Here is a 13,322-nt window from a genome sequence, read left to right as displayed (position 1 = left end):
TGACATACGAGAGCGATATTATATAACACACACCCAAACCACTAAGGTTTTAAACTTATAGAGTAACACACCGCATTCTCGACAAAATTCAAAAACAAAACAAAAATCCCATCAAGGGAGAAATAGAACAACTGGGTTATAAAGATGATTTAGAGCTAAGTCACAACACGTAAACAAATATAGCAAACAAAACAAATAGCACCAACATATAGCACTCATGGGACATAGGGGACCTGTAGCAAGGTCACTTAAAAAGAACTAAGGGAGGAAATCCGGAAAAGGTGACAGAAACCTTATTCGGACGTACAACCTTATAGATACACTAAGGCCATTTTAGAAATACCCCGATCAAAATTTCTAAATTCAAACTTTGATTTTAAAGTTTAAATTCCTTCAAAAACAATAACAGATACAACACATATATGGGGGAAAACACAAACACATAAACAATTTCCTCTTTGGTTAAGTGGGGGGGGGGGATCTGTCTGGTCCCCCCCCCCAAAAAAAAAGTAATTTTCTTCCGATCAGTAGTAATTCAGCAGGGCAGCATCCATTCAGTAATGATGTTGCACGATAATGGCAAAATAGTTTTGTAAGGATCGTCTGTCTTTTTTCAGCATTCTTGTCATTATTTGTATATGTGTTGTACATACATACATACATACATGTAGAGTGTGTTGATTTCTTTCAATACCAACTTGTTTACAAGGAACAATTTGCCATAATTTAATAAATAAGAAAAATATAATTAACAGGGCTAGAAATTAACCTTTCATTACTAAGTGAAGGATAATATTCCCGACTTTCTTATGTATGCGATTTACTGTATGCAGTTGACCAACAATCTTTCTTATAAAGTTTAAATCTTTCGTGTCCACGTCTAATTATGCATAATTTCAGCATCAAGACCCGACTAATATGTTTTATAGGAAGAATCTTAGTAAAACAAGTCAAAAGTCGCCGATGCCTTTACTCTGTGCATTATATCAGACAACGCTACAACTTGTCCGCATCATTACATTATGCCTTAGGGTTCGACAGCATTTACACAAGATAGTTCATATGTACCTTTGTGTAACTGTCTTCAGAAGCTTTATTCATTATGTAAAGCATTTCTATACTGGTCTCCTCAATCGTCGAAAGTCGATGCCATTTTGTTCACTACAGTAACTCAGAGTTACCTACAGATTCCCCACTTCCAAGACCTCACGTTTCTAGCCATGAGCACTCCGTTTTTGACACTTTTTCTACACTATTCTACGTATTTACTATCCGATTTGATAGACATGACGCTACACACACACACACACACACATACACACACACACATATACATACGTACATACATACATACATACATACATACATACATACATACATACATTATTACGACTCTGTCGTTTTATATATGTAATAGAAAAGTGTGAGAAGCAACAGACTGTGAAAAAGTCAACAAAGATTTTATTTCCCTTGATTACAAAGTGAAAATAAAGAGAAAGAAATTATGGTATTGCGAATTAAATCCCAAAATAATCAAAGAATTGCAGACAAAAGTTCCGATGATAAGAGGTATGAATAAACTTTAGTGGAAATCCAAATTAAATCCAACGCTAAAAGGGTTGATGTGCCTGCGATGGCATGTAAAGTGTTGTTTTGTCAAGTCTTTTGTTGGATTACAATAATACAATCCGAGATTATATCCTTTTTTGTATTTCACTATAAATCCAAGTCTCTATTTCCAAGAATGTTATCAGAGCACGTTTGTATTTCCAGAGAAGAAATAATTGGAATAACTAAAATTCCAGCCCATATGAACTACTGGTCACAACAATAATACAGAATAATTCTACTAAGATTTTAAATCACGAATGGATAATTTTTCCAGTGACAATATTATATAGTCCACTACTTGACCTCCGGTCACAATTACCATTTTGTCATACAAACCCTTACAGAAGGCTCCTAATGTTTACAAAATAAACTCTTAGTTGTAATTATTTATAACTATTTCTAAAATTATAATACAAAATGTAGTAAACAACAGGAAAACCTGGCAATTTATGGGGAATTTCCAATAAACTAGACCCATACCCAAATAAACATGTCTACTTCTATTGATAGTGATTTTAATATCAACCCCATACACAAAGAGAATATTTTAGCCATATATTACTTGTTCACAGTCTTTAAAATACAATCAGTAATTAAATTCGAATATAAAATGAACTTGAATTTTTACTGGGTTAAGTCCAACATACAATATTACATGACAATAGTATAAAGTGAAATAAAAATTTTAAAACAAAACTAACAAGCAAACAATGCAAATTTAAACATACATACATTCATACACACATGCACACACACACACACACACACACACACACACACACACACACGTATTCCTCATTGTGACAACCAATTAATTGATATTACAGAACAGAAAACGATTCATACAAGCAGCTTGCACGCAAGTAGTGTTTATGGCGTTCCATAACTATTACCAATTTTATTCTTAATTCAGACATGAGTACAAACCTTGATGATGCCATATCTATCTTGAGGAGGGTCGCAGACCAGATTTCCTCCACCTCATCATCACTTACATCCTCTGCATCTGGTTCATCTGCGAGTCAGACATCATCTTCATCGGTATCAGAGGAACACAGACGCTTGTTTAGTAGAACAATGGTATATAATTTCAACAAACTTCTCCTTTTTGCACTGTTTAATTCCATGAGCTACATCATTGTCATCACGGTGTTTCGTCTTTCTGTCTGTCATCCTGAGTTGTTGATGCCACGAAGACTTTAAAATTGAATTTTAACTTAAGTTTATGCAACTGTCCCATTTAATCAATTTAATTAAGTTTAGTCGATTCAACAGCCACTAAACTGAATTAAATGCTATGCGAAAAACAATGAAACTATTAACACAGACTAATTTATAGTTTTGCCTTTCCGTAACTTGCTAATGTCCTATTGATAATGTGTAAAAATATAATATCCGCTAAACTTTAATTAAACGTTATGATTCATAAAGTGTATTTCCATACACATAAGCCCTATAACATTCATAGAAGCCTAGTGTATCAAACAGGTCTTCTTTCAATAGAAGAGTAAACGAATATCACCATGAAATGTTATTGATTTCCACCAAAATATAATGACCTAGGCATCATCTTTTGTTATATGAGAAAAACCCACATAATCTTTTTTTCTGTACATTTAGACTTGTCATATATTCTTTTTGTTTTGCACAGAGATTAAATCCATATAGGTCAAGAACTGGTAGGACTGATAACAATTTGGTCAGGATTGATGGGAGAAGAAAAGGTACCCTTCATTATCACTATATATCACTATTTTATATAGTTGCTTTATTTCTGTTTTTTTTTTTGTTTTTTGCCATATTAAGCACCCAAGACAACACTTATGAATGGAAAAATACATTTCATACAATGCATCAGATTGAACGTGTACACACAGACACACAAATACTCTCACACAGATAGCTTATCCCATATATATAGTCTATATATAGCCTTTATTGTCTTGATGTGAAACCAGCACCACATCACTTCAACATTCAAGTTAACCACTAGAACAAGGCACAGTGTTTGTTTCTTTTTTAATATTCTGTACTAGTACTATTTTAAATATAAAATAAGTACCCCAACTATTGTATTGACTGTCTGCGTGATGTGTGTCTGTCTTACGATGCACAAATGTTAATATGTGTTTGTTTCTCCCCTCTTATGTTGTTGTTGTTTTTGTTCTGCTATGTCTTTTCGTTAGTGTGTTTGACGATTCACAAATTTACATTGTTCGATTTTGATGAAATGCCTACATTTAAAATTTACAAAATGGAATTTATCACATTTTTTCACACACTATTGCAACAGAGAATATGAAACCTAAGTATGATTTATAAATACATGCATATTTATTTCTTACTTGAATTTTTGTTCAACAGGAACGTGTGGGCATCCATGTCTCACAAACACATACCTAGCTGCTTCACTCATGCAACATAAACTTATATAAAGTTTTAGGAAATATTGCTCATTTTTATGTCCTGATAAGTCACCAAAACAAGTAAACTGCGGTGATACATATTTCTATTTTAGGTCGCACTATGACTCGATCTTTTGTTTGTCTGAGTTCCAATACTTCTACAAATATTCCATTTCTGTAAGAAAGGAGAATGCTACGTAAAAATGGCCTTGGGGAAAAGAAAGTTATTATTCCTGCTGATGCTTTGCATGACCAAGTGAGACAGGCCATACTAAGGTAATTATGTTTTAGAAAAAGTAATGAAAGGTGATCGGCAAATTTTTGGAATGAAGGAAACGAGTGAAGTGCATGCGAATAAATGCATGTATGTTACGTTCTAAATCTATAGAGAATGAACTGTAAAAAAAAAAAAGCAACAGCAGGTAGGCACTGTGCAACTCGGTTTCCGCCTCTAGGTTGCTCATCTAGTTACAGTTTAAGTCATAATAGAGAAGATACTCCATCGCTTGTTGATGTGAGTTATATCTACTGTTTTTCTTGATGCAAATGTCTCTTTCAAATTGTATCTATGTGTGCACTTCTATTTCACAATATACAGATTTGTTGAGTCATAGAACTTAACTTCCTCTCAACAATGCGAACATGTACAAATTCCCATCTTCAAGGTGTTCCAAGCCTCAACATGAAAAGAACATTCCAGCTGGAAATGTTTTTCTCCAATGTTTACTTAGAATATTGTTTCTTGGTAAATCAAACAATTAAGTACTTATTGCTAAACCATCAAGCTTATGTGTGAGTGGGAGTGGTGGAAGCTAATATTTGTTGGACCATAAATTATGCGTTAAGCTCCTATTGCATTTTTAAATAGAATATTCCACAAAATAAAAGTTCAGAAACACTATGTAAAATTTGAAATGTACAGATTCAGTAGATATTGTCTATTTTATTTATAGACTTAACTGTATCCCCTTTTGCGATTAGTTTTAATACTGTACTTGTAAGACCAGGTGTTTTTCTTAACGTTTATGCGGACAAGTAAGATTTGGTTGAACAAGCTATGTCCTACGGTTTACTTGTTAAAATCAAGTAAAAGTATAAACCAAATTTTAGATACGTTCACAAAACAATATTATCTGAGTAAAAATAATTGAATGATATTCAAGAAATTACTGAAATATAATACTCGATGACGATTCCTCTCAGCACTCAACATCATCCATTCAATATTTCCAGCTTGAACCTACCTTTTAAATAAATTTAACCATATCTTTATTCCTGAAATCCTAACGCCAAACAAACACATTACATAATTGTCTTAAAATTGAGTTTAAAAGTGAACATTGATATAAAAGTGTTATCCGTACTCGAAAATAAAAAATATAATATTCATTATCTGTTTTCCAGCTCTTTTCCGGCTTGAGATCAGTGTGGTGGTTTTGAGCTGTTAACGCTAAAAAGTAACTCCAAAAAAGTTTTAACCACAGTAAGTCACGGAAGATGCAGTGCAGAAGACATTAGGGAGTTCGGTACAGGTCGCATATACATCAGGCCGATTCAGAAGAGTATCGCTATAATTGACATAGAAGACTGTTTTGAAGAGCAAGAAAAGTGTTTGTCTTGTTCATGCATGGTACCTATAAAGGATCTGAGAGAACACATGCAAACTTGTCAGGTAAGGTAGTCTGATTATCAATTAATTGTATCAGGTATTTTGCTCATGTTAAAGCTTTAACATTAATCCAACAGTATGTTACCTCCGTTTATATACAATTCATGTATATTAGACAAAGGTGCAATTTCTAAGGGCTGTCATCTTCGCAAGGCAAGGTTCCGATATGATAACCTATCACCGCCTCGGCGTATCGGGCAGATATTTCTGTGTTTCATGTCTATGAATTTCACTGGATGCAACGGCAAGCCACCGCATCCAATTAAAATTAAGTTGTTCAAATGTGAACACTGTTCCTACATGATTGGGACAAGGGGAGCACACAGCTAGAATGGACGGATAAGTAAGCAATTTTCTAGTCCCAGTCCGTGTTTGCACAATTTCCTTTCTCTCAAATACACCTGTAATGGCTTCACTCTGGTACATAGTTATACTTTCGAGGTTAAACATCCAAAGTATCCTTTTAGGTCAATTGCCTCCATTATTTTCGGCCAATGTAGAATGCACCACACTGTTGGTTACTTGGCATTATGTACGATGGGAGGCAGTTCAGGAAATCCAATAGATGTCGCTAGGACAAAGCACCAGTATATATGTTCGATCCGCCAAGGTGTAGATAGGATTATCATATCGGAAGCTTGGCTAGCGAAGATGAAGTGCTGTGTAAATGAAGGTTTGCTTTGCTTTTCTGTTGAGAGTATTTTTTTACAAACTTTACTGATACCTAGACAGAATCAAAGGGTATGCATTTCGTTTGGTTAGAAAGTGCCTGTTGTTTAGATCACTAAATTTATGCGATGGTACCATGTGTGCAGAGTATTTACGTAATTTTGGGTATTGAGAGTGTTATTGCTAAAAACGTAACCACATATTTTTTTTATGATTTTCAGAAATCAGGAGAAGATGCAGATTTCATTGAGATTTTCAAGCAAGTTGTTTGTCTTTGAACCTCGGTTTTAGATCTACTTGACTCAGGACTAGACAATTTGTGTGACGGTCTTCTGTCCATCCTTCAATGCTTGATTATTTGCTTTAAATGATTCATATTTGTGTAGAGTGTGTAACTAACTCCCTCTACATTTGATAAATGATTCATATTTGTGTAGAGTGTGTAACTAACTCCCTCTACATTTGATAAATGATACATATTTGTGTAGAGTGAGTAACTAACTCCCTGTACATTTGAAAAATGATTCATATTTGTGTAGAGTATAGTATAGTTGCATGTACAACTGATACATGATTTACATTCGTACAGTTCCTGCAAACTTGATATGTGATTTACTGGAAGTAGACTGCATATAAATGTATGGAATCCACTAAGCATCACAACAGAGCATCACTTTAGTGAAAAAGAAAGTGAGGCTTCAGTGCAGATTGATCATACATTATACATTGTCCCCTTTACTCAGTCCACTGGTCACTACCCATGTAAACTAACTAAATGTCCTGTTGGTGGATTTTTACGCGATGTTTTGCTTCATTGTCAATCCTCTTGCATGTTACAGAGTCTTATGATGGAATTTAATCATCCTTGATTAATAAATATGCCACTTCATAGTCATTCCAGTTGTGTCCTACATATATTTCAACTATTACAGTACAGTTCTTATCTAAAATATGTCTTGTAGAATGCATATGCTTTTTATGAAACTTACAGGACAACATAAATCTGAATCGATCTATAATCATCTGATTTGTCAAATGTTGTAAATATATTTATGTGTTTTCAGCGATGATCCAGCTAACGTTAGTGAGCAGCCTAGTGTTGTAACAACACACAACAACACCAGTACCGTAGACCCACCTCTCAACACTGGTGCAATGTACAGTAATGTACCCACAGTTCCAACTATCAGACAACAGGATAATGTCGTGGCCATGTTTCCCAACTCAGGGACTAGCGAGCATGCTAGTATAGTAGCAATAGTACAACGTACCAGTGAAGAGCATGGTGCTGGATCAAGAAACACTGAACGTCATAATGATGTAACCGGACATCCCAACATTGGTGATCTGTATCATACTGTAATGACAAATTACAGGTCTTCTTGTTTAGTTGACAACATGGCTGTGATTTTGGAAGAAGTGTAAGATGTTTTAAAAAAATATTTTTCGGAAAGATCCAGTTATGAGATGCCACGTTGTATGGTTGCTGTATGCATTCATGCTTAGAAAAAAATTGATCAAAAGTCTTTGATCAAAGTATATGAAAAACAAACTTTCCTTCTTGAGGCCAATCTGTGCCTTTTCAGCGATACGCTACTTTATATGAGATAGTGGAAATTCTTTTGTCTAGATGAGTCATAATAATGCATAATAAGATGCAGGTAACTCTAATTAGTTCATTTTACATGCTGGACTATGTATTTTTGTGCCAAGTGACCTGTTTATGTTTCCATCTGCAAAAAGGTAACTGTTTTCTTAACATTAAAGACTGGTTTAACACAAACACACGCACACCGATAAGCACCGATTGCTAATATATCTATTAGCTAGTTAATCTTGTTGAATATCTTCTGCTTTGTTATCCAAGTAAAATATATTAATTCATGTATATAGCTTGGCTTCAATTACATGTTTACAGTGGATATCTTTATTTCTCACTGCCACATGCACATGAATGAGTGTTTGCCCTTTGAATTAGTCTACGGGGGACGATGGCATAGCTCCAAAGTACGCTTTGCTCCAAAGTACGCTTTTGCTTATCCTTCTTTTTTTTTTCTTTTTTTTCTAAAAAGAAAAAAGAAGGATAAGCAAAAGCGTACTTTGGAGCTATGCCATCGTCTCCCGTAGACGGACGGATGCCATTATTAGACTCCGTTGCTTTTCTTTTCTCTTGTTTCAGTATATATTGACGCCTTCTTAGTTTACAAAATTCCACCTGAATTTAGTAATTTAAGTACCTTGACTTCCTCTTTTTTGTTGCCACAGCAAGGACATTCATGACCCAGTAGTTGTCTTGCGCTATTTTCAAAAATCTGTAATGACTGGAAGACAATTAGACCAAACATCATTAACAGAACCGCTGGAGGGTGAAACCCAACCCATCTATGTGTCGCGGATGAATATGTTTGCAACAGGAATGGAGGAGATCTTGGAAGCGCCCAACCTTCCGGTATCCCTTGAGGTGACATTTTATGGAGAAGAGGCTTCCGAGCTAGGGGGACCAAGGAAGGAGTTCCTCACTCATATGATGCAAGAGATAATAAAACAAGAATGGAGACTTTTTGAAATGGCTGAGGAGGGTGCATACACACTGAAAGATGACTCCGGTGGACTTGAAAGGAAATACTATTTTGGTACAGGACTAGTTTGTGGTAAGTGTTATATTTTCGTTACTTGCTGTAGATTTAATTTTTACTATGCTGGTCATAATTCGGCTATCAATGGACAACATATTTGCGATGTGAAAATTAGGCAGAGCACAATATGCTTTCATGTTAATTTTTGTGATAAATAGCTTTGGTCTGCAATTTGGTAAGCAATCGATAAAGCAAATCGTCTGTCGTGTAAATTAATGGTATAGGTCTTTCATTCTGTTATTGAACGAAAGTATACTCTCTCTCTCTCTCTTGACATATAAAGCGATCCTAACTGTTTTAGCAAAAATATTTCTGACATTCTTTAACTCCTATACCTCAGTTTCAGTTTACACGACATTGTTGCATGCATGGTCAATACATTGCTATTTTTGGCGTGCACTTATATGTCATACGTATTTCAACACTAGTAAGATGTGATTGTGATGACCCACATTTCTTGCTTAACAGGCTGTGCCTCGTTTTTGGAGTTAATAAGCGTGAAACAGAAAAATGATTCATTTGGTTTAAATATATCTTTCATTTAATATCACACGCGGGTCATCTTTGGTACTTTTCTAAAGCACCCATTCTATTCTTGTTAACAATATTTTTAGGTTTGTCATTGATGCAGAACGGGCCTCTACCATGTTTCCTAACAAGAAGAATTGGAAACGCTCCTGTCCCAAAACTTAACACCAGTCCAGGCACAATTTAGAGATGGCTTAAATCGGCTTGGTTTTGTTGATGTAAGCACAAAAGAGTATCTAAACTTTCCCAAACCTACAGCTGTAACCCGGACCTTTAAAACTCTTGTAACCTGTTATCATTATACACTAAAAATCTTGGCAGTGATTTTGGGACCACAATATACAATATAGCTTGTTTATTAAATAAGGATTGTAAACATTGTTAAGGTTATTTTAAAAGCATAAGCTTAGCATGTATTAGATTATGTGAATATCAGCTAATCTCATCAAGCTTTATAAATTTAGTAACCCTCATATTTTCCAATTCTTGAGAGGTAAACTGAAGATGCGCATAACTAGATAAGAATCAAACTGATAATAAAGTCTTATGTGCAAATAGAAGTTATGGTACAAAGTCCATTTTGTTATTGCAACCTTGCCTATGAAACAGTTTGGGTCGATTACAACTTTTTTATTTATTGAAATGTTACTTTTCAGTTAATGCGCCGAAAGCCGTGTATTAAATATCTCTTCAGGCCTTCTGCAAGGTCAACTCTGACACAGAGAAAATTGATCCATGTCCTAAAACCAGTATTCTCAGATATCGGATCTAACAGAAGATTAAAGGAGGATGGTACATATCAAAAATTCATAGCATACCTTAAAGAAGTTTCAGGTAAATATATAACATCTGTAAAGATAACAAGAAAGAGGTCGTTCTGATTGCATAGATTATAGATATACATTTATCAAAATGAAATATGTGGTAAATGTTTTTCGTTTGCGCCATGGTTGTAATTGAACTAGTTTCTTAAAGATTATTATTAATATAATGATATTACATGTTTACTCCTGAATTACTCCATACTGTCTAAATTGTATCTGTGTTCAGTCCATTGTACCTATGTTGTGTTAGATTAACATGATTACTAGGACTCCAATACATACACATTTTGAGAGACGTTCGATGTGAAAGGTTTATATAGCCTCTAAAGAGAGGTGGACATTTTCTTCTTTTACATTCACATTTCTACGACTTATTGTAAAACAATATGTTCAGTCCTTCTTTGTGGCAGCTAGCTAGGTTTGCATAACCGATAAACACACACACAAACACAGATATATATATATATATATATATATATATATATATATATATATATATATATATATATATATATATATATATATATCCTTTTCTATGTGTTAATACCGGTTATATCTCATTGTGTAGTATAAAAAACGTGACATTTCCATTTCAGCGAGCTTCACATGTTCAAATATAAAATATATTGCTTTTTGTTTCACATGAAATATATTCGGCATTAACACATGAAAACAACATTTTAATTTTATTAAATAACAAACTTGCTGTTATGTTTAATGTATGAAACCTACTCCTGAACAGAATGCTAGAAGAATCACTCTTCAGCACGCAACCACCATCCCTTATTTTTGTATTCACCGCACTGTGAACGGCATTCAGTATCAGCGAGCGGCTATTGGTACATCAGCACATTCAAAACTGGAATTCACTCCGATTAGTCTACATCTTTGGCCTTGTGATAAAACATTTATGACTATTTGGCATCCATTTCACTATACTGCAAGTTTTCTTTTTTAAATTTTCATTTCGTATTCTAGAGAAGTAAATTAGTTGTTAAATTTTACAAAACTTGCTGGTTTTCGCGTTGTTCTGTCACTTGGTTTAAGACCATATATTTGAATATATATATATATATATATATATATATATATATATATATATATATATATATATATATATATATATATATAATTCTATTGCTTTTTATAGGTGGTAGAAGAGGAACGGAGAAAGCCAAAGTTACATTGGACAAAATATTACAGTTTGTGATGGCATCTGCAGAGATACCAGATTTAGGATACTACATGCCACCCTATATATATATATATATATATATATATATATATATATATATATATATATATATATATATATAATTCTATTGCTTTTTATAGGTGGTAGAAGAGGAACGGAGAAAGCTAAAGTTACATTGGAGAAAATATTACAGTTTGTGACGGCATCTGCAGAGATACCAGTTTTAGGATACTACATGCCACCCAAGATTGAATCTTTTGATGATGGAAGTATGCTTCCTAGAAGTTCTACTTGCATAAATGTCCTTTATTTACCTTTGGGACATTTACCAGATGATGCCGCATTATTTTTCTTTTTTGACTATGCATTTCTGAACGAATACTTCGGAAAAATGTAATCTGACATTTTTCACCTCAGTCAAAATCTGCTTGGAGATAGGGAATAGAAAAAAAAAAGCAATTTATTTGTCTGATTTTACTAGCATTGAATATTTGTTTTGTCATAAACTTCACAGAGATGATGACAATTTACAAATAATTTAGTTCTATAAGTTATGGAATGAAACTTTAAGAGCAATTTATAGTATTATGAATTAAATCGAAAATAACACTGTGAAGTGTCGAAGTTTGAATTGCAGTGAACTTTAAAGTTGAATATATTGGTCATTAATATTTTATCGCGTTTAAGCCAGAAAAGTGTTGTGAGGGATGACTTCGACCTTTCTTCGTTCATCTCTGCCCATGTCAGTGTAAACTTCAAACGGGCAGCATTCCAACTAAGTGAAATTGACCGGGCTATCTTAACACGGCCCTTACTAAGTAAACATTTGAGCTACCAACCCTAACCGCTTGGTAGGAGCCTATGTCCACTTATCATTTTTCAAAGGGAAATAGTTACGCACCGTCATTCACAGATTCTGACCTGTCTAAACCTGATGAAAGGAATTATTTCTTTGGGAAAAATTAGGGACCGCTGCCTACGATTGGGCAGAATAAATTAAGGCGTGCACTTTAGAAGCAATCAGACTTTAAAGTGACGACCTAGTCAAAATTCATAAGTCTGAAATTTCCTGAAAGAGGAGTCTAGACTTCCGAGGAGGCCTAAAGAGAATATTGCTCTCCTTGTTCAACAAGAAAAGGACCAGGAGACCGTCTTGTTAAAGAAAGACAGGTTTTAATGCTCGGAAGCGTATGTTCTGAAAGAGAACATCAACAAGGTACGCAATTTTAGTTTCACGTAATATTCTATTGTTTGATTGTTTGTTTTATACAAATGTGTTTTCTATGATTAGGTTTCCATATATGTATCGTTTATTTAATTTCATGGAAATGTGTTGATGCTAGAGTTTTTGTGCAATTTATTTTATTCAATTTCATGGAAAGTGTTGATGCTAGAGATGTTATGCGATTTAATTTTTATTCATTTTCATGGAAAGTGTTTATGCTCGAAATGTTATGCAATTTACCTTTTAATTTTACAGTTATTAGTTCATTGGTAGAATTGATTGCATGCGATCCAAATGTTCATATATGTAGGATTTCAAAGGATTATTTGCAATAACTTCCTTTGTTTGTTAGGACGATACTTACCTAATTATATCTGATTTTGTAATGTTTGAATAATCTTGTAGGTTAAGGATTGCTGCGAGTTACAATTTGTGAATTTCATGCAATATCAATCGAACATGTAGTAGCATATGTAAAAGAATACGGCAATATTCGATAGACGCTCGCGTGGTAATTTAAGACCTGCAACTGGAAGCAAGGTCATTGTCCTACCATACTA

General features: G+C 34.1%; 1 protein-coding gene across 1 annotated transcript; it reads left to right on the top strand.

Moving 5' to 3' along the window:
* The first annotated feature begins 5,643 nt into the window (after positions 1-5,643).
* Positions 5,644-11,982, top strand: LOC149776605 (uncharacterized). Its single transcript, XM_089941322.1, has 8 exons — positions 5,644-5,688; positions 6,576-6,613; positions 7,419-7,775; positions 8,620-9,005; positions 9,651-9,736; positions 10,175-10,352; positions 11,493-11,589; positions 11,955-11,982. The coding sequence occupies exons 1-8, from the start codon at positions 5,644-5,646 to the stop codon at positions 11,980-11,982; spliced, it is 1,215 nt and encodes a 404-aa protein (XP_089797448.1).
* Positions 11,983-13,322: the final 1,340 nt, after the last annotated feature.

Source organism: Sinohyriopsis cumingii, chromosome 18, assembly GCF_028554795.1.
Source record: "Sinohyriopsis cumingii isolate HCF-2022 chromosome 18, ASM2855479v2, whole genome shotgun sequence".
Lineage (NCBI taxonomy): Eukaryota > Metazoa > Mollusca > Bivalvia > Unionida > Unionidae > Sinohyriopsis > Sinohyriopsis cumingii.
The sequence above is the reverse complement of the archived record's forward strand: the minus strand, read 5'-3'. Positions and strand labels throughout refer to the sequence as shown.